Source organism: Lygodium microphyllum, chromosome 29, assembly GCF_053477565.2.
Source record: "Lygodium microphyllum isolate KBCC chromosome 29, Lygodium_microphyllum_v1.1.10, whole genome shotgun sequence".
NCBI lineage: Eukaryota > Viridiplantae > Streptophyta > Polypodiopsida > Schizaeales > Lygodiaceae > Lygodium > Lygodium microphyllum.
In genome coordinates this window covers 19,112,423-19,136,008 of record NC_141163.1, presented here as the reverse complement: position 1 = coordinate 19,136,008, position 23,586 = coordinate 19,112,423, and the positions used below count along the sequence as shown (strand labels likewise).

At 37.3% G+C, this 23,586-nt stretch overlaps 1 protein-coding gene across 1 annotated transcript; it reads right to left on the bottom strand.

Annotated features, from left to right (window-relative positions):
- Positions 1–8,216: 8,216 nt before the first annotated feature.
- On the bottom strand, positions 8,217–12,699 carry LOC148010421 (Phosphorylase superfamily protein). Its single transcript, XM_087671793.1, has 6 exons — positions 12,398–12,699; positions 12,162–12,229; positions 11,686–11,841; positions 10,487–10,729; positions 8,797–8,976; positions 8,217–8,507 (listed from the first exon to the last, which is right to left on the bottom strand). The coding sequence occupies exons 1-6, from the start codon at positions 12,651–12,653 to the stop codon at positions 8,355–8,357; spliced, it is 1,056 nt and encodes a 351-aa protein (XP_087527919.1). The 5' UTR covers positions 12,654–12,699; the 3' UTR covers positions 8,217–8,354.
- Positions 12,700–23,586: the final 10,887 nt, after the last annotated feature.

Below are 23,586 nucleotides of genomic sequence, written 5' to 3'. Positions count from 1 at the left end.
GGTCACACATTGTGGCTGTTGGAGTTCCCATTTCTTGTCTCTCTCTCTCTTGCTCTTACTCTCCCGCCATAGCTCTCGAGTCCAAGCTTTGGTCCTTCTCTCCCTTTCACTCTCGCTCTGTTTCATAGATGATGCTGTATGCCTTGAATATTTGAAGACCATTTTACAGAAACAATACTGCATTTTACATAACAAACCATGCCATTTCTTTCAAAGGTCCAAATATGCACAAAGTCATAGACAAAGGATTGAGAAAGAACCCCGTAAATACATAAGCTGGGAATCATGTTCCTTGCTCCCATACAAAAGAGAGGGCATGTCTTGAGCATGGTATATGCAAATTATTATCCTTTTCAGGCTATGAATTCTTCTCCCAATCTAATCGCCATCCTGGCCCCTCCAAGCTTGCCACAACTTCCCTTGAGAATGCCCATTCCACTCACATACAAAGACCGAATACGTTTCTGAGCACGGTGGTGGAATTCTTCTCCAACTCTAATAACACTTATGAGTTTCCCATCTAACCTCTAGCACTAGCCAATCCATCAAGATTACAATAAACACCTCCCTCATATTCTATCTGTTCTATGTGTTTGTGAACAAGCACATTTTGATATTGGCATGTGTTCCGGGGCAGATAAAAGGTTGCAATGTTTAATAATGCTGTAGATTTTGGAAAACTAGCAATCAACTTGATAATTTTCCACAATGATATTGCATTTTAGAGGGTTTACTATGGCGTATTGTATCAAGGGATAAAAAATGATTAACTTTGCATTAGGAGTCAGGACACATGCACAATTCATGCTTACACAATGAATGTTGACCACTTTCAAAGAAAGCTAAACAAAAGTTGATGCCATCCAATTTTTTTCTCAAAGTATAGATAGGATACTTCATACTTGGAGCATCCACTTACTCAATTCATTGACTAATCGCTTATAAGGGTACATAAGATATGCATTTTAAGTAAGGTCATTTTTTAAAGATTTATATTACCGTGCTTTGTATGATTTAAATTGATTATGCTAACATCATTTTTTGTCTGTACAGGTGACCTTTGTGGATACTTAGATCATCAGGATGAGTCGAGGGATGAGCGATGAGGATTTGCAGGATATCTTCATGCGCATGTCTCTAGATCAGATGGCGAGATTCAGAGACATGGCGGACCTCGAGCTATCTCGGACATCGTCAGGACGCTCTATTAGATCTACTTCGGCGCGATCAGATGCTTCAATTTCAAGTAGATGAGGTCGACACTCCAGACTTGGGCCAAAAAAAGGGAGTGCTTCAAGGTTAGGGGGATGCTGCAAAGATCCGAATACAATGAGCCTACGGTCATCTTGAGATACAGGTGCTACTCCTCGCTCTCGTGGCGGTTCCAGAGAGCGTGGCTCAGGTGGTTGTTGTGGAGACACGGACGCGGTGTCTCCATCTCATCGTTTTGCTGGAGTTGTGTCACCTCCGGGATTTGTCACACTTGTGGGGACGTCTACTCTAGTCACTCCGGCTTTTGCTTAGCTATCCACAGGTGGCACCCCTATGGGTGCTACTCCGATAGATACTACCCCGGTCGGTACACCAGATGTATAGTGGTCTCCTGGATATGCCCAGGAGTGTGGTCATAGGTGGGAGAGGATCCATCTTGGGGATACCCCAGAGGGGTATGCCTACCTTGTAGATGATAGGTCATGAGCCATCATCATGAATGATGAGGGGTGGAGGGTGATGGCTCGCATGAGAGAGTTGTGCCAACAAGTTTTTCGGCACGTCTTGGATCATTGGAAAAACATATCGGAGGGGAGCAAGGACTACATAGTAGCATCCTTGCATGAGAAGTTTCCTGTACCAACCGCAACAAATAGGTTTTCTATGGGCTGGATAATGGAGTGCATGCATGCATATATGTCACACAGACGATCAAACACACACAAGGCACTCAAGAGTGGGGCTGCAAAGCCTGAGTGGCTAGATGCAAACGACTAGCACCGACTAAGGGAGGAGGCTATAGATTCTCTAGGACGTTGGGGAGACAACAATGTGAGGCAGCGAGGGCACGACTAGAGGCCGGAGTGGTCCATCATCTTGGGAGTGGCGACCACAGGACATATCTGGAGGACCTTGTAAGTTTTTCTTTTGTTTTGCTTGCTTATTTTTTTGCAATATCCTTTGTACTAACAATCGTATTTCTAACAATTTGTATTTTGTTTCCTTTGCAGCACTCCATTACAAATCGCAATCCGACTGGCCTTGAGACTCGATATGCAGAGAGGTACGGTCTCACTGCATTGATCGATCGATTGTATGGACGCAGCGGCCCTATAAGTCACTCATCTTTCTTGTCCGTAGTTACCATGTTTAATTAGAATGCATTATTGTATGGTGGACTGATGTGTAGTTGTTTCTTTTTTTGTAGAGTCCGTTCGATGCTCCTTTGCGGCGAGATGAGCTTTCGGATGGCGATGATCTATAGCTCGCCCTTGGATCCCTGGAGCTCACACACCCTTCTTTTTTTGTCACGTGATCTGTGTAGACATTTTCTATATAGTAGTGATATCTTGCCATGATTGTACCAATCACTTTCATTATGTGATCATGTATTTATTTCATGAATCGGTGTTATGATTTAAGTACACTTTGTCTTTATTTAAATAAGCATTGTACACAGTGGAAAAACTATTTTGTATGGCCCAAATAAAGCACATAGTGCAGCCACAAAATTTTTTTCCCTGTTACGTCGCTATTAGCATCACAAATTTACTACACGCGTCGTTATTGGCGTTGTTATTAGCATTGCAAAGTGACGTTATTAGCATCACTATTTGTTTCGGTATCGGCGTCGCTGATACTGACACAAATAGCGACGCTGATAATGACGTTAATACCGACTGTTCTATGGCGTCGCCAATAACGACACTTTTTGTGACGACGTGAAAATTTTTCTTTATTTACATTTTCGTCGCTTTTAACGTCGATATAAGGCCTATATCTTGTAGTGAGAAAAGCCTATTTCTAACTTTAAGGTAGATATTGATTTTTTTTAAAAATAATGTGTCGAATGCACCTATAGTAAACTCTTATGGTGCATACACATCTTCATATGCTACAAGGCTTTTTCTCACAGCTCGTCATAACATGTACTATGATAAGATCAGTGTTGAGATAAAGGAAAGTCCATATTTTTCAATAATGGTTTATGAAATTCCATCTCATAAAAAAAGGAAATGAAGCCATTTGCAGTCAATTTATGTGATTGCTCGAGACAGATGCATTGTATGTGAGTCTTATAGCAATATATCTCATGGAGCTTAAATTGCCTAAGGTGAAATTTGTTGGATTTGCAAGTGATGGATGTACTCTAATGATTGGTTCTTGGAACACCCTTGTGGCTCAATTTGTGAGGGAAGTTCCCCATTTGGTGGCTGTGCATTGCACTGTTATACTACATAGGGAGACACTATTTGCCAAGGATGCATTGGAGCCATTTCCTATTTTTAAACTTTTGGAAAAGATTATTAAAAAATCATTCAAGGGGGTTAGAAGCCCTTATAAATGCCATAAGGAGCTAAAAGAGCTTGCCAATGCCTTTGAGTTGCTAGTGCAAGAGGTCTTGAGAATGAATGATATTTGTTGGCTCTCACAGGGTGATGTTACACTAAGAATTGTGAAACTTATGCCTTCTTTATTGCATCTTTTGAAGTTAGAAATTCACGAGTTATAAGACTTTCTTGCATCTTTCAAGATACAATTCTTTCTCCACATGGTTGCAAATGTATTTCATTATTTAAACATGCTTAATTTGAAATTCTAAAGCAAGAATGTTAACATGACTTCCATTGGCACTAAGCTTGTAGTGACAATGGAGAAAAGGTTTCTTGGAGATATATTTAGCATTGGAGCACAAGAGCTCATACCCTTTGCTGAAAAAGCTAATGATGGCTAATTCTGCTATACATGTGATGCATATGGACAAGAAGTGCATACTCTTCACACTCGTTCATTTGGAGATAAGGATGCAAGTAGCAATCTAAACTCTTGGGAGAGTTGTAGATCTGTGGATAGATAGTTTGTTGGAAAAGTTATATTATCCTTGTGTCCATGGTTCAAAGACATAAAACTCTTTGAAGCAACAAAATTATTTAGTCCGAAAGACTATCCTATTGAGCACAAGTCACTATTTGCAATGAGAAGAATTTCGATGCCTATTTTGTTAGAAAAATTTGGGGATTTAGTTTATATGAATGCATGTAACTTGTTGCAATATGCGGATTTCATGATTAGATTGAAAAGGACTTGTCCAAGCATGAGTATACATGAGGCACGGGCAATATGTGGAATTGACGAGCATTGGGAGCAACTATATGGAGAAATGAAGAAACTTTGACAAGCTTGTCTAGTGATTGATGTAAGTACAATGGACCATGAGACGGGGTTTTCTCAAATGAATAGAATTAAGTCTCTTGAGAGAACCCGCTTAGCTTTAGAGACATTAAATATGTTGATGTTTTTCTCCTACAATGGTGAGAAAAATTATTGTGCTAAAGATAGGGATGGCTTGAAAGAGCATCTAAATCCCTCTCTAAATCCCAACATGATGACAATGTAAGAAAGTGGTTTTGTTGCTTTTGACAACATGCGTTGGTCCATTAAGTATTTTTTTTCTCAATATGATAAAGAATGTTTTGGCTCACATCTGTGACAATCTTTGAAGCCTTACAACTTGGATTGTTCTTTTAGTTTAGTAGACACTTGTCCCTTTTAAGTTTACGATAGAGTTCTTTAAATTTATATATATTAAAATATACATTTTAAAAAGGGCGTTTTTTCATGGCTATGCTCCCGAAAGGCACTAAAAAAAAATTTCCTTACATATACATATATAAATACATATACATATACATATACATATACATATATAAATACATATACATATGCATACATGTTGATGGTGGTGAGGATGATCTTGATGTCGAGCTTGAAACAGGAAGACGACAGTCAGTGCACCATCGCATTCGATCCTGCGTTCGGTGGCACGATTCCTTCCGATGACGACGACGTTGAGTTCACACAACGTTTGTTCAGTTGGCTTTGAAAATGATAATAAAATAATAAGTTTGTAATGTTTATTAAACCTTTGTTTTTTTCTCCCTTATCAAGCTCTCAGTCATGTGGGCCTTTCCGAGGGACATCACATAACCTATAGCAATGTCAAGTTGTTGCTTTGTTAAATAGCACAAGAAAAATTCCTCACATGCATTATGCATTGCTAGAGTGTGCAATGCTAATTATCACTATCGTTGCAATGCTACGCTACATGTTCAATACATAGTTTGCCAACAAGACTTGTCTCTTGTGTTTATATAATTGCCAATCACCACTATAGTTGCATTAATGTTCGACTACATGATCGATACATAGGCTAGCAGCAACAAGACTTGTCTCTTGTGTTTATATAATTGTCAAACACCATTATACCTTTATATGATATCCTATATTGCACATTATAGCAATGGAGTAGGAATGCCAAATACTTATTTTGTGCTACACAATACTATGCAATATAGCACACCAAAGACATAAGACATTAAAATACTAAAGTGGTAATACCATAAAAGAAATATGGCAATGTCAATTTATAGCCATTTTGTGTGCTATATACTACCATAAAGTAGAAAAAAACGATTGAACAACACTAAATTACGATTATGGTTGCTATATAATGTACCGTAGTAGTCAAATTGTCATATCAATTGTGCTATGCATCAATACTATGGAGTGCTCTAACACCATGTACTTCATACAATAGATATCTTGTGTTATACTACTATGCAATACAAGATAGCTTGTCGACACATGACTAAAGCACAACTATGGTAGTGTACAACACACCAACTTTAAGTAGCTACATAGTACACCTTAGCAAAGCATAATAATATACAACAAGTAGTCCATATGGTAGACACGATACCTTAGCACCACCATGGTAATTTTGTGCTATCGAGAAAAATGATTGATAACTACCTTCTTCGCTTTATGTTTCAATTGTTCAATGTGCTCACTAAGTCCTACTCTCTAAAGTATTTACAAAAGCTACCATTGATCCTTATCCTGCTAAACTTAATTTAGTACAAAACTTAGTCTAGTAGAGCTCATGCTCTAGAAGTTGAGAAGGGACAACTCATCATGCTTTTTCTTAGCTCTATATGAAGAATGACATGATTTGTTAAGGTCTATGTGGATTGGGCTTGGACAATTGTAACATGGTCCTGTCACACTAGAGATGTTTATAGGAGTGCTTTCCACAAAGTGAGTTGCACACTTGCCTTTTTCCTCTAATTTGATTGTTGCTTATTGGTACTTTTCTAATGCAAAGGCCTTTGCAAAAGACTACCCAATTTTGTAATTGCAGTTGGGTCATAATACCTTTCATAATTGTGCTACACAAGCACTTCCAAGAACTCATTCTTGACACCATAACATTACATATGTTTCTGCTTGGGTTAAGCTTTGGGCATTACATCCCTAGATTGAGATTATCTCAATGCGTTCCTATCACAATGACTTTGGATGTGCACCCTCCAAACTTAGACACTATGCAATGGATGTACATACACTATGCATTGTTGACTCAATCTACTACTAAGCAAAATTCTTCCCCAATGCCACTATTTTCATTAAATGTGTCAATCTTAAAAAATATTTGATTAGCCTTCATTCCAATCTCTGTGCACCCTTAAGGGTAACGAGGTTGTGGAGCCGCCTAGGCGAGGCGTATTCTAGGATTTGAACCCTTGGCCTACCATTCTCATTGAGTTATCGGAGCTAATGCTCACTAGTAAATGCCATTCTAGAATTAAAAAAGAATGACATGACCACGTGCTCGATTGAAGTGAATAGATGTGTGTTTCATCAATCAAAAGTTCTAGAGACATGTAGCACAGCTACGAGTAACTATTACTAACGTCTATGTATGAGTGTGTGTGTGTGTGTGTGTGTGTGTGGAACGTCTGTGTGAAGTATGTGGGGGTGTGTGTGTGTGAGCGCTAATGGCAATTGGCCAGTGGCCACCCTTCTGCTTTTAGGATGGTGGGTTCCCTAAGTTTATCCACAGCCGATGTTAATGACTGAAATCTGCTACCAGTTTGTTTCTCTCTGAGTCTCCGGAGTCCGACTCAAGGCGTCATGATGACTCATGAATATGTTATATCAGGATCAGTGTTTTTGATGATATCGTTCTAATTCTTAATGCAGAAATTGAATGCCTTTAAAGCATCGCACACAAGGTTTTCTGCCAGTTTTTAAAGAATGCCGATGACTGCACGAAAGAATTAATGCTTTCTGACTGGCCAGAGATCACTTATGACTTGTTTTTCAAATATATTGGTTCGTGGGTAGTACTTATTAGCAGAATCGATTGCTCTCTTAGTTACAGTGTGAGCCGGTAAAATGAATTTGCTCTTAATTTTGTCCAGTAATTCTTGCCCGGAGATCTGTGTAGTGGCCAGAAGTTACAGTGTGGGTGAAAGTAAAATGCAAGTGCTACTTGATTTACTTCACCTTCTGAGAGCTTTAGCTTATGGGTCAGTAGAATAAAATTATTACTCAATTAGTATAGTAACTCCTAACCTTACAGCTCTATTCTACTGGTTGATTAATCAGTCTTTAGATTTAAAATATTACTCTCTTTACAAGCTTATTAAAGGCTGTTTTCAAGCCTGGATGTGTTGAACTTGTAAGTTTTGATGCAGGGTTTTTTTCTTTACAATGGACTAGATGGTAGATTACACTGGTTGATTGATAAAAGAGTTTCCTATAAAAGCTTAATACTGATTTTTGGATCTTTTTTTTTGTTTTTCTTTGGAAGCCTGGAAGTTATAAGATACAGGTTTGTCTTAAAAAATTAAAAATAAAAGCATATGGTTCTGGGTGTGTGTAAAAATATCAATTGCACATTCTTCTCTTATTTCTAATTGAATTTCTTTTTCAGAGAACCTTTTCTGATTTCCTCTTAGTTTCCATGCCACAGCAAGCATAAATGGTTGTGGGCATGCTGAAAATTATAGACACCTCACCCATTGTTCAAGAGTGTACGAATCTATGCAGTCGAAAATCACAGAAGGCTTGGCAGTTGGGCCCTCATCCCTTCCTTTATGCCCATAACAAGGTTCATAGAAGAACATAATATTCACATGTTTTACGAGTCACCCCTAATAAGGTTCAAAGATGAACATAATGTTCACTTGCTTTATGAAGTTTATAGAAGGTGAATGCCTGGAGAGTCTAATTAATAAATCATCAAAAGAATTATTAGAAAATAACTGGTTGAGTGGGTGGTGAGATCTGGGCAGATGCTACAAGAGCTTGAGAAAATTTGTCATGACAATGACAGCATTCGTGGCTGCCAAGGTGGAAAAAACTGCTGCTTGATTGGCATCTGATGATCCACCTGCCAGATCAGAGAGAGCTCGGAAGGCAATGAATGGCACATTGTTGGTAAGACAAACCTGCAATTACACCCCCCCAAAAAACATGGCCTTATAACCTAAGAATGACCACACAACTACATTTTCAACTCATCCCTTGACATGATTGTTTAACAGAGATAGCATCTTTTCATATGACATCCTTTAGAGTTTGGTTCCCTAATTATCTGTTTTTAGCTTGTTTGATGCAATCATTGTTATTATTTATTAACACAACAGTGACACCAAATTAAGGACAAGCTTGCCTATCAGAAACACAAGATTGACAGAGTCATCTGAGATGGCTGGAAACTTTAAGCAAAAAGCTCACCAACGCAACACTTGCTGACTCCATATCTACTGGAGAAATCTTGTATTTTTTGTGGAGAAAGTCTCTGTAGGCAGCATTGTCCAAAAAAACATTGGCTGAGATGCCCCTCTTCACCTTGATCACTTTAGGTGTCTCATTCAGACAGTAGCTCGCATTAACACAGGACACCAATGTCACATCCTGAAGGTGGCAAAGATCCGAGTCATTAAGTAAGCCATGATTCTTATCAGGTTAGAGAGAAATTGGACTCACAAATATCATCCAATTTAGAAATCAGGAAAACAAATATGAGCTGTCTCTTAAGACTGTCTGCATCTTGTCACAGTCCCAAGATTTTCAAGCAAAACTTCAGCTTCCCATGGATGATAATGGATCTCATTTATCCCAATAATAAGAGAGCAAAAATAGGTGCAATGCATCAATGTACTGATAAATGTGAAGTTTTTTGTTGTTAGCCAAGTCATGTTCATCTTCAGGCTGTAATGCACACAGTTTCGGAGTATCAGTCCCAAAGCTGCTGTGTAGAAACATCAAACAAGGATACACAAGGTTGAACCATTCATTTTGATCATGGTTATAAAATGAATCTCAGGATAATAGCAAAAAGCAAGGGAGTGTCACAGTATCTACCATATTATCCAAAAACCGATCTTGAATTAGCTTACATTTCAAAATTTAATTCCTACTAATGGATGAATCTCTGTAGCGTCGGTCAGATAAGGTGTCATCACCACTTTCTAGTTAAAATCTATAGTAATGAATAAGCAATGCTTATGTCAGCTATTTATGCTATCCAAGATATTACTGAACACGGTTTTTTTCCATCTTGGATACCATTACAGTGCCATAGGCCCAGATTTTGTTGCCTTCTATACAATCTGCATAAGTCTCTAGCACCAGCTAGAGCTCTCAACATGATTTCATGCTGATGTACAAGATATTAGTTGAAAATGCATGCTTTTGAGTCAAATGCTTTTGAGTCAAAGAAGTGTTGAGTTTGATGCTGGTTGTAAATGATGATGCTATGCAGCTGACGGCAGCACAGTTTTAGAGAAGAGGCTCTCCCTCATGCCAAGAGCAGCAACCATGCCACATAGATAAAAATGAAACAGCAGCAGGTGGCAAGCATATAAACTCGGTAGATGTAACAACAAGAAAACACAGAACGCCTGTTTGGAATGCTCCTGTTGACTGTCAAAGCTTGTAATTTGGCTACTTACTGTAGCAGATGTTAAGAAAAAGAGATGGAGTAACAGCTACATTTGTGCAAGCATGCATGCATATATAAACTTACATATCTACACATATTACCATTAACTTCGAAAGGTGTGAGGTCTAGAAGCAAGGGCTATCCTAAGAAATTCAATAGTTACAGGAGTAAAATGCAGCCATGAAGAAGAATATGCAGTTGTAGCAGATATTGCATCGGAATTGATGGCAGGGAGCATCTAAAATAGTTCTATGCATCCTCCCTCCCTCTGCCCCCTTCCCCTCCCTCTCTCTGTGTTACAAAGGGTGAGGTGATGCTGGCACCAGAGAGAGTAAACCAAAACAATAAGATAAACAAAGCACTCTGATTAGGGTTCACACCTAGTGTGTGAATGCACACATGTAAAAGGCCAATGACGAACAGACAATATATTAGGAATATGGAAAAGAAAGCATGCACGGAAGAGTAATGAAAATGGACCTTGATTTGGTCGACAAGTTCATAGTAGGGTTGATGAACTGGCACCCAAAAGTGATGCTGCCTCACCTCAGGTGTCCCTGTAACAGGGAACACCTCTTCTGGTTGCAACCATACATTATTCAAGTAGTTAGATTTCTTGCCTGCAGGAACATTATAGTCACCTATGTGTAAATAACCAAACTCGCGTGTAAAATCCCCGTTCTCTTCTAGTGGCAGACTGTCATTGGGTCCTTGTCCATACCTCTGCATAAGCACACCTAATGTTGTCAAAATTGTATTATTGTCAGCAGAATTCTACAAAGCTTGAAGAACTATTCTGCACTTAAGACCTGGATAGAAAAGGGTAAAACTCACAGAGACTTAGACATCTGTATTGTGGATTGTACTAGAATTTCCTCACAAATTCTTCACTGAATTTCACAGATTGTAGCGCCCCCCTACCGCCCAAAACACACACACACACACACACACACACACAAGCCAGCATACACCATATCCGATTCCCCATCAGACACACAAACTTTTCCTTTCGTGGTCACATAGTTGCACCATACAATGAACTATACTGCCATCAAGTTCACTCAGAAATTTCACGGATCTTCTGCAGGCTCATTCACAAGGAAGTAGGAAAGGAAGAAAGCACGAACCATCCATTTTGGGGAATGCAGGGAGACAAGGAAATGCTGGAATGGATTCGTGAAAATGATGAACCGACTTGGTTTGCATCACAACATCAGTTGGAAGCAGTGTCTACTTGGTGAGGTTCACAATCTTAATGAAAAGTCCCTCACGGTATGGGGGGTAATCAGAGGTGTGGTATACAGAGCTATTTTGGATTACTAGGAATAATATCCTTTTTAGGGAGGAACCTCCTTTTGCTATTGTAGTCTCTGTAGTCAAGTCTGTGATAGAAGAACTTGTAGTGATTTTCGGTATGTTGGGCGGGAAATCCAAGTCTTATAAAGCAATAAGGAAAATCCTCAGGAAGCTGATGGCACCATTTTGAAGATGTAAGTACCTTACATAATACAACAGCAACAGACCGCATTACAAGGAAAAACTTGGCATCCCTAAACCCAGCCCTTACCCTTGTGCCTGCTTCTCATCATTCAAGTATAACTGGAAGCAAAAGGGCTAAGGTCATGTACTGTGATTGGGAACCTAATGTGTGGCTGCGGAAAGCGAAAGGGTTTTATCACCTGCCAGCTCCACAAGCCTGTGTGCGCCCAGTATTTGGGTATGGTGATATCTCCAATGTTGAGTGCATCATTTGCATTTCCTGCAATTCCATAATGCACCACCCCGCGGACATTGAAGAAGTCCAGTAGTGTTTGTGTGGTTATACCTGCATTCAGCTGCCAAAGTGAACCAAATCAGCTACCAACGTGATCCATAACAAAGTTGAGTGCATAGATTCTTCTGTGTAAGAAGGCTGTCAAAGGGTGATGGAATGAGCAGGAAGCAATAACCATACTAGCTGCTACACACATTGAGGAGAGCTGGTTGCTTGCAAGCCCAAATCATGAAAGCCTATTCTCAGAAATTGAATTAGCCACATCTTTAACTGATAATGTGTCAGATGTATTGAGATTTTTGTGAATTGATCAAGCCACTGTTTCTGCATTATTGCAATGATATACAACAGACAGGCTGCATTATCAATGTCTGAACAGACCATGGAAAGACCAGTCATGACGACGATAACTTTGCGCCCTTCGATTTCACCGACGTAAAACCGCCGTCCTGCAGGAACATCTTTGAGACATGAGGGGAGTTTTTTCTTTTGTTTTTCTACCTTCTTGCAACATCAGACATATGCAAATTACATGCCCAGTGGAGCCAATTGAGAAGGGCGTATATCCCCCAACGGAGGCAATTGAGAAGGGCAGCATTACGCATTGAAGAATTAACCTGACAAGTCGATGGTAGGCCACCGGGAGTTGGCTGTGAAGACGCCGTTGGCCAAGAGGGGGCTCATCTCGTACAGATTGGGCACCACGATGCCGAGGAAGGGGCCGGCGGCATTGATGGCGGAGAGGAGGGCGAGGTTGCGGGAGCTGGGAGCAGAGGCAACTGGTTGGGAGAGGATGGAAGCCAGCAGAGCTGCAGCAGCAAGTACTAGAATTAGAGGAGGGGCGTGTCTCTTCCTCATCATCCGTGCAGCCATGGCTCCTACTGCTGCTGCTGCTTCTTCTTCTTCTGCTGCTTCTTCTTCGTCTTTATTTCACCAATCATCAGATCTCGCCTGAGAGCATGCAAAAAAAAAAAAAAAAAAAAAGCTTTTTGTTTTTTGGGCTTCTTTCAAATTTCAATGTCAAAAATTATTATTATTTCATTAATTTCCCTTTGTTTTTGCCTATTATCACATTACTTTAGATTAATTAAAATTAAAATAATGATTATCTAGCTAAGCCTTGGTTTTGAGGACCTTCCCGGAGCCCCTTTATCCAACAACGTGACGTATCGGGCCTTCACATTCACACCTAGCGAACGATCGAAAGTCTGAAACGATCAGGAAGAGTCGGGTAGCGCAAAGGGACCGTGGGAACGCCCCCTTACCTTTCAAAAGAAAAGTTACATTTGTTTTATTTAAAAATACAACGCTGCCCTTCTTAAATTAGTGCAATGAAAATTTGTTCAGATTCTCCCATCAAAGAAATTTATATGGTCCACAATTATTTGCATTTACATCATTGACAATCTATACTATTTCTTATTTTACAATCTCATATAGAGTTATCAAGAGGTCCGTTCTTTGATTATGTACAATTATTAATAAATTTTTATTGTGGCCATTTTGAAAAAGACAACACATGGTTACTATTCAAAATCAAGGGCTTTATAATAATCTACCCTAGCAACTCTCACGAGAGGAAATAGTCAAGAATGAATGTGAACCAGGTAGGGTAGGTGTCAGGACCCACACCATCATGACACCAATTTCCTAATAATCATCCCCCTATCCATGTGATAAAAATGGGTTGCAGATGTGCACATCCAGAAGTCCACTGCCCATGCAAAACAATTCGCATATCAAACTTTTAAACAAGTTCCATTTGTTTTCGTTGCTATTCGATCCTTAGAAACTCCACAATTCACTTTACATCAAACTTTTAAACATAGTTTTTTTCACAAACATTGCTAGACTCTAACCTTCTGCTTAGCGTTCACAGCTCAAGGTTAGAGTCTAGCAAAAACGTTTTAAGGGTTTTATATCTATCACCAAAAACGTTTTTCATGAATGCTGTAGAGTTGTAATTCGGATCCCAAACATTAGGGTGGTTACACCCTAGGCAATCCCTACTAGCTTGCACAAAAATAAGCATGTAGCAAGTACAAAGCTTTACACATATCTTAGGGCCATGTCGCACCATGTGCACACGAAGCAAGTAGGGTTTGTGTGGCACAAGCTTATCACTATGGTCACAATAACTTGTTGCAAAATATAGCTTTGAACAGATGTCAAATAAAATTAACATTCATGGTGTTAAAGACCTCCTACGTGATTGATTGGCAAATGCCAAAGCTTTTCAATCGACCAATGGGAAATATTAGCCCTCTTAACACAATATCAACACTCCATCTTTTCCTAGGGCTTGCCAAGGTTTACAAGGGGCAAGGAAACCCTGCTCCCCGTCCCCCCCCCCCCCCCCCCCCCCTCGACTGCTAGGTGTGAACTTGTGGTAGTGGGGTTAGCAAGAACTCCCTCCCACCACTACCACTAGGTGCAATTGGCTCTAATAGGATGGCACATTCTTTTCAATGAAAACTATTTGATCTACTTACTATAGTGCAGCCTCATATATCTATAGTCAAAGGTTCAAAGATTTATGTTGCCAAAAACAACAATTAAAAAATTGTGGCTCCATTCCTTTTCCCACGTGTGGCATATCAAAGGGGTAGTAGGCATGGACTTTTTCAGTGCCTCATTCCTCACATGCATTTCCAATAATGCAACTTGGTTTTAGGAGATGCACTTATATCATATGTGGCTACACTATTTTAGGTTTGTGGCATAAAGTTATAGGGCCTACAAATATTTCAACATAATCCAAATTATCATTTCATGCCATTCTACCCATTTTGTATTTGATCAATACACTCCATTGCAATTTACATATACCTTGGATGCCTAAGTGATTATGTCACAAAGGCTACAACCTCGGTTTAAACCATGTACCTCTTAAACTCTCAACTCACATCAAAACCCTTTGGGCTACAACTCCATTAGTATAGGTGATTATTTCTACCTTGACAGTTCCCACTAATTTATCCCTATCCTTTGGCAAGCCATTGTAATTTTATCACCTACTGTAAAATCATACACATCTTTTTTGCTCTCTATTTTTAATTAACAATTATATTGGTGGATTTATGAAATAAAAAGTCTAGGACTAGACTTTACTTTTCTTTATGGTTTTCCTCCAAGTCAAGGTTTGAGAGCACACGTGTCCATTAAATTGAGCAAGAAAATATGAACATAAGAAGTTCAATACTCAATTGGCTATCCCACAAACAAGTTCAAATTGAATTCTCAATTGGCCATCCCACTACAAAAGTCAAGCAATTTGTTGCTGAATTGGCTAACCCACTTTGCAATGTTCACTTGCTACTTTGTTTAATTCATGAGCATTCTTGCTTGCATTTATGAGTTGAGTAGCTAAATAGAAACGGTTTTTAAAAAAACTTTGAACCCTTTACACATAAGTGCACTATTTTTAAGATTAAATAAAACCCTTGTAGCTCATTACCATCAAAATGAAGGTTAGGGTAACCACCCAAATTTCAAGCCCACATTGGTGGTGCACTTTGCCCTCGGCACATCAAACAAAATAGCCAAAGGGTATATTTTCTCTTAATTGAGCTGCTTAGAGAAGCTTATTTGTCAAATTTGTTGTAAATATGTTGTGGAGGCCCTTGCTTTTGAAGAGTTTAGGATCACTTCAAAATTCTTTGTGAGCTCTTTTAAATGGTTTGTGATTTCTTGCTGACCAACATTGATTGGAAAGACTATCATGAGAAATAACTCGTGTCTCAAGATAGCAAAAGGGTGGTGGACTTTTCTCCCATGCATACGTCAAGACAAAAGAATCTTGATGTTGAAGTTCATATGACCTTCCAAACAAGGTGACGTGATCGCATGATATGCTTTTTTAATATAGATAGAATTTGTTTTCACAATGGAGTTCAAATATACAAGGAAAAGAAAGGGTAATTAAATTATGAGAATCAGTGAACACAAATTTTATCGAATTGTTAAGATTGTCCAATTGTTCACTATTCACTTTATATAGAAACTCTTGGAAGTAAATAGTGAACTGTACTCTCTTTGCAAGAAACCCAATTGATGTCCATGGAAAATATAAACATTGGCCTCTAACAATTTATCTTGAAAACATTGTCTATTGGTATCCACATGCGTGTGTGTGTGTGTGTGTGTGTGTGAATTTCACATTTGCATAATCTTCAAAAGAAATCGATTAATTTCTTAAGCCTTGAATTTAAAGGGACATGTGTATATAGATGTTTCTGAACAAAAGTGAACTAAGTGCTCCATGCCTAGATTCTCCTGACACTTTGCATTGGCATTCTCCCAATGCTTCACACTAGGGTTTGGAGACATGTTATATGTGGTAAGATGGTTCACGGGAGGTTGATATAAGGACCATGAACTGAAACTTTGAAAGATTTGGCAACTTAGACTAATACAAAGTTGAATGCATAAAAATGCAATATATATAGGGAGTGGAAGACGAACATTGAAAGAATTGAACCTTAACTATATCCCCAAAGAACACATTTAATGGTGATTTCTATCCACATTGAGCCTATCATGGCATGCATACTATCCTCACATGTTAAGCCTACAACATTTTATAAATTTGACAACCCATAAACTATATTGAGAATTTCTTATCCTCTCTCTCTCTCTCTCATAATAAATAATTTGTAACACGTATCCATACTTATATGTGTATATTACATTAATTGAAATACAGCTACATATAATTTATTAATAAATTACTATTTATACCTAATTAATTAATTAATTTATCATTATACATATTGATAATTATATGTGTAATCAAGTATATGAAAGTATTAATAAATATTATACATACATTATAATGATCATTAATACACATAATATATAAAACATGATTAGTTAAAATAATAATATGTTAACTAATATTATAAATTATAATTATATATTAACATATATACATAGTACATAATATGTATATTATCATATACATGTATATTATATATTTTTATTAATACTTAATTAACATATTAAATTAACGTATAATTATATTATATGTATCATCACACACACACGTACACATACACACATATGAATAATAGATTTGTCATAGTTATATATAATAATTACATATTAATATATAAGATAATCATTATTTATAAATATAGATGTACATTATGTATTAAGTATAATTTATGTAATAATATTCAATTAGAGAGAGAGAAAGAGAGAGAGAGAGAGAGCTCCTTCTCCTTACTTATCAAAAGGAGAGAGGGGAAAAAATAAAAAAGAAAAAAATTGAGGAAAAAATATAGAAAAAATGTAAGAAAAGAGAAGGCTATGGGGGTTGATGAGAGGCCCATGTGGCACCCCCATAACCTTCTAATAATAAGTGTCTTTGTGTGTCATGTATGCATGTGTGTGTGTGTGTGTGTGTGTGTGTGTGTGTGTGTGTGTGTGTTTTTATGGTCTTGTAAATGTGTGTCCACACTCTCGCTCTCGCTCTTATAATTCTTATTTTCTCCCCTTTCTCTTGTCTCTCATCTTTTTTCTGCTCAAATGTATGCATATTGTATACACACACAATTTTCCCTTTTTACCTCTTCTGTATATGTGTTTTATACATGTGTGTCCATTTGTGTAGTCCCATAAGTATGTGTACTCTCCTCTCATTATTTTTCTCTTCTCTCTCCCTCTCTCTCTCTCCTTCTTTTTCATTGTCATGTCTCTCTTCTTTTTAGTCCACACACACACACACACACACACACACACACACACACACACACACACACACACACACACACACACACACAAACACAAACACACAATACACACAATTTTCCCTTTTTACCTCTTCTTGTTTTTTCTATGCTGTGTGTGCTATATGCACATATATATGTGTACATGTGTATGTGTAATATGTATGTGTCTATTTGTGTGGTCTCATAAATATGTGTCCTCTCTCTCCCTCTCATCATTTTTATTCTCTCTCCTTTCTTTTTCTTCCTTATATCCCCGAGGAGGTTGGTCATAGATATATGAATGTATCACGTGGGTTCAACATAAGGGATTTTTAAAATATCATTTTTACACATTTTTTACATATAGAAGTGTCCCATATAAATGGGTTACTTATAAATTGAATAGAAAAGGGTGACGTTTTATTAAGAAAAAAATCACATATGAAGATATTTATAAATAGGCCTTGAATGCACATGATATAGAGGGTATATATATATAGTGAATTAGCCAGACTTATCACTCATCTTTCTTCACCTCATATGTGTGCACTTGTATATATGTGTATGCATATGTGTATATACATTGCATGTATATGTACATGTTTATCTTGTATGTGTGGATGTTTGTACTTGCATGTAAGCATGTGTGCATGTTTAGAAGCATGTGTTTTATAAGAATGTTTCGATTCTCCTCCTCTTCTCCCTCTCTACATTTTTCTCTCTCTCATATATATTTATGTATGTATAAGTATGTGTGCATATATCTACATACATGTGTGTATGTATTTGCACATATATGTGCACACATACATGTATATGTGTGCATGTATTGTTTATGTGCTTTTATAGTCTCTGCATTTGTTTGTGATTTTAGAGTATATATACATTGCACAAATACTTTTAGCCATTAGAATTATTATCTAATCCCTTATGTTTGATTTTAAAAAAATTCAGCTTTTTCCTATAGTCTGTGTATTTGTGGATGTTTTTAGAGTATACAACACATTGTGTGCACATATTCAACCATTAAAATAGCATACCATTTCATATTCCTCTCCCCCTCCCCTCCCCTCTCTCTCTCTCTAGGAAAAGGGTTGTGTGTGTGTGTGTGCTACATATGATTTTTCTAAGAGTCATCTTTTCCCTTTCCATGATCATATCCTATGTTCAATTGTGAGAGAGAGTCTTGAATACCAAACTTCACCTCCTTGTGGTACATAGGCTTGGGAGCCTTCTCATTGGTTCTAGATGGCAAAGCTCTAAATAATATATAGATATAGATATGTGAGACTTACACATACTCTCTCTCTCTCTCTCTCTCTCTCTCTCTCTCTCTCTCTCTCTCTCTCTCTCTCTCTCTCTCTCTCTCTCTCTCTCTCTCTCTCTCTCTCTCTCTCAAAAATGTAGGTTCACTTGTTTTGGTTACAAGCTAAGAGGTGTGAAAGAGAAAGACAACAAAAAGTCACCATGTCAATTGTAAGAGGAGCATCAACTTATTCATTCTCTAATTTTCCTTGACATATATAAATTTCATATCAACTATATGATAGTAAAAACTTGTTGTTTAGCGAGCCAAAATGGCCCAACACCTACTCATGGGTAAAAAGTACTTGATCTATGAGATGCAAGCATGTGCTTGGGTGAGCCAATCCTAAAGGACCCCTTAATGCTTGTTGCCTTGTTCTTCATCACAATTTCCACATAATATTTTCATCTCTCTCCTTTCAAGTGGCTTGGAGAATCCCAAATGGCATCCATAAATATATTATTGGATTGTTAACATGCTTATTCAAACCAATCAAATAGATCCTATATTATTTTTATAACAAATATTGTCTACACTACCTGAAGCAAAGACCAAATGAGTACTACATATAGAAATAAAATGCAATTTATGCAACTAGCTTCTGGATCACTACAAACTTTCTCTTTATGTTGCCAGTGAAGATTGGAAAGTCAAGTTTTTTAAAAATCATATATATATATATATATAAACAAAAAGATAATTAAAATGCCTTTCTATTCCCACAAAATGAGGCAAGTGGCAATACTTAAGCTTTATGCCTTGGCCAGGGCTTTACAAAAACCTTTTAAGGATCTATTAAACCTCTTGAGGCCCGTGAGCAACACCAAGATTTTAGCTTTCATCTTAAACCATCTATCTTTAGGAACTAGTAGACATTGGCGTCTTTCGAAGAGTCTATCATTCCTCAAGTTCCAGATTCTCTATATGATGATTACTCTAAGAATATTCTAGAGTCAAAGTCTGATCATCATGTCTACCTTGGTCCCCAAAAAGCACTACTTTACAATCCAAAAGCTCATTAAAACCTGCTTTTCTCACCCATTATTGGAGTTGCTTCCACAAAGACCTCACTTCTTTACAATCCCAAAATAAATTTCTTATTGATTCTATTTTCCTTTTGTAAAAAACCACAAAAAGGGGAAGGAGGAAAGACATTGTTCAACTTCTCCCACACAACCAATTTATTCATGAAGACCTTTTAGAGCATGAAATTGAGTCTCCTTGATGGAGTGGACTTCCAAACCCTTCTAAATCTTCTCATCCAAGTCCTATTCTTAGTGTGTGGGAACTATCTTCCCCAACACTCAATTGTCTTCATTAGGAAAAAAATTATTTCATTTGGAAATAGGTCCTTTCGTCTCTTAGATTTCCATAAAAGCTTCCTAGATTGTGCCATCAACCATCTGGTGATATTACTTTCTGCTATGACTCTAAAGGAGGGCTAGTCTTCTTTGATTTTATCCAAGGAACTTTGGGTAAAGTTAGCTTCTTTATTAGTCAAACCAATTAGCTTATTGATTACAAGAAGTGATTTGAAGCAAAGACTTGAATGATCCCAGATATCCTCCCATATACAAATTCCCTTTTCCATTAAACTTTTTGTCAATCTAAGTTGATGTAGTCTAGGTCTATTTAGAGGATTAAAGGAATGCTTAAAAAATCAAATAGCTTGCTTCAAAGATGAGTCCCCCCTCCTATCATGAGTTCATCTTTAAGAGACATTCTCTAGGGTAAATTGCCATGCTTGCACCAACTTTTCAGCAACTTGAGATTGAGGGATGCTAATCCTTCGAGCAGAAAGCAAAGGAGTAGACTAAGCACATCTAGAGACTCCAAGAATCCTTTCACCAAGCTCCTCAAGCCAAGCCTTTAGAATGTAGGACCAAGGCTAAGCTGTATCAATTCTCTTGATCATACCACAAACAACAATGTAATAGCTTTGATACTAAGTATGGGAACTCCCAAACCACCCTCATATTCAATGATTGCAATCTAATCCCATGACAAAGACCTCCATCCTCTCTACCCCTATTCCTTGCTCTAGAGAAAGCTAGCAAAGAGCCTCTCTATTTGAGCCTAGGTTCCATGGTTGAATTAAGCACCATTGCTAGAAAGGTGATAGTTGAGGCTAACATGACTTTTATGACTATTGCTTTACTAAGAAAAGAGAGATGTTATTGCTCCAAATTTCAACCTTGCTCTTAACCTTCACAATCATCATTGTTTTATAGAGACACTAATCCGTAAAGGGCAACCCAAATATCTAAACAGTTGTCCCTATTTAATGATCTTGAAACCTAGTTTCAAAATCCAATTGGGAGGCTCATCAAAGCTTAAGAACATCATTTCAGTTTTGGCAACACTAATAATAGAGCTAGAGAGTTTACAAAACCTTTCATACACATTAAACAACTCCTCATCTTTCACCATGCTTGAATTATCATCAACAAAAAATTGTGCCACAAAGTGGTTATCCCTTGGAACAAGGAGATATTTTATGAGCCGTAGTATAATCTTAAGATCCAAGCTCTTAAGAATAGGATCAATGATGATTGCAAATAGTAGGGGAGCCAAGGGGCACCCCTACTTGATAGATCTCCTTATTTTTTAATGCATTGAAAGGGATATTAAATTTTCTTAAGGCAAGAGGGGAAGGACCTACACAAAATATATCTCTAGTACGAGGGCCAATAGGATTATGACCCTTGAAAGAAGAACAAATGCATTGCCAAAAAATGTCTCAATTTTTAGGGAATTTTTGGCTTTATCATTCATTAGCATGTCATTTGAAATACAACTTCTCATTTGTTCCTTCTTGTAGTCAATTTTTCCTTCCTCTAGCTCATTGCCACGATTTCTTACAAAGCATATCAATGTTAATGATCACTTGAAGCAAGAATAATTTTACAAACAATCTTCATGACCCTCATTTTACTAGTAGAATACAAGTTGGATAACTAAAATGGATTCTCATTGTCATTCAACTTTGGTGGCACTCTATTGGCCCCTCTATGCTACATTAAAACTAAAGTGTAGAGTATTGATTCTTCAAATCAATTAATGAAATACTCTTCAATAATTATGTCATCAAAAGCTATGTTCTTGTGTCTAGGTGGTTTGTTGTAGATTAAAAAACTGATTTATCGTGTGTTGTTGGACATCCTATGTAGTATTAGGCCTTAACAAAATTCCATTAGGGAATCATTAGAAACCAATCATATGGTTTGACATCATACTGGTATAAGTTTCCATCTACACTTGTTGCATACAAGTTTCCTTGTATACTATTTCATGTAAAGAAGCTTTATTGAGGTGTGTTGTGGTTGTATACTTTAGAGTCGAAATCACATGGCTCATTTGCATGCTCATAAAACTTCCCATATACACTATAGTTTGCATGCCAAGAAGTCTTATTGGGTTGTGATGTGATTTCTCACCAAAGAGAGAGCATTTTAAACGTTGCACTCGTAAAGGAACTCTTCTTGTCTTGAAAATCATGTGGGGCTAGATTATTCTTTTATATGCTTATGGAAGTTTGAAAAGTTAAAGAATATGCTATTATCTAGATGGTACTTTTATGAGAGTCAAAAAGGAGGAAGCAAACATGCTTTATGGAAAGAAACTACCAATTTCCAATGTGGAAATTCAAATGGATGGAACACAATGAATATCCCTACACGAGTCTCATACTGAGGGCTCAAACCTTGTTGTACTCTCTCAAAGCTTGACTTCTAATTTTATTAGAAGATATGGTATGCTCATGTGTAGAAATACATTTTTTTTGCACCTAATTAAAAATTTTATCATTTACAAGAATTTAGATTTTTTTTCTTAGGATTCATAAGTTTTTTGGGCATATTATAACTAAAGTCACCTAGACTTTGAAACTAAAAATCATTCAAAAAAACTAAAGGCATAGGGCATTATAAATAGGCAAAAGGACTAGACAAGAGAGAGAAAAAGGTGGGAATGCCTTCCCATTAAGCCTCGTATATTTAGAGTTCAAAAGTAATACAATCTCAGATTCTTGTCTATGTAAACTTGAGAGCCATTCCTTATGTATGTTCTTCTTCTCCTTCTTACTTTCACCACATACACATGTACATACATACATACATACATACATATCTACACATATATACATGTATGTGTGTGCGTGTGTAGAGAGAGAGAGAGAGAGAGAGAGAGAGAGAGAGAGAGAGAGAGAGAGAGAGAGAGAGAGAGAGAGAGAGAGAGAGAGAGAGAGAGAGAGAGAGAGAGAGAGAGAGAGAGAGAGCTTGGAAGAAGCTTTTCTCAACGAATTTTAGGAAATGCTAAAAAGAGAAATCAATAAAAATAGTAGTTGTAAAAAATAATAAATGCTAGAAATAGAAAGTGTGAAGGAAACTAGGAAGGGTACCAAAAATTTATTGGAAGCATCACTTTCACTGAAGCTATCATAAATAGTGGATGCCATAAATAGTAACTACTAAAAATAATAAGTGATAGTTGGTAGCCGTAGATAATGAGAAGAGACTAAGATCTCAACATCTTTTCAAATGATAACGTTTTTCAAATTTTAGCCTTAAGACTAATCCACAATATTGTAGAGTCAATTTATCAAATATCCATAGCACACATAGTATACTATTGTTAAGTTCAAATAATGGTTCTTAAATGGATATTTCACAATTTTTCAAGATTTAATTAAATAATGCATGCATATCCAAATAAAAATACTTTCAATTGAAAAGCCAAATAATATACATATATTCAAATAAAAAGACTTTCAATTGAAAAGTTTTCGATT

Coding starts and splice junctions, on each gene's coding strand:
- LOC148010421 (XM_087671793.1), bottom strand. CDS start 12,653: ATGGCTGCACGGATGATGAGGAAGAGACACGCCCCTCCTCTAATTCTA. Junction 11,842..12,161: donor TCATGACTGGTCTTTCCATG/GTCTGTTCAGAC, acceptor TCACTTTGGCAG/CTGAATGCAGGTATAACCAC. Junction 8,508..8,796: donor AGTCAGCAAGTGTTGCGTTG/GTGAGCTTTTTG, acceptor GTGTAATTGCAG/GTTTGTCTTACCAACAATGT.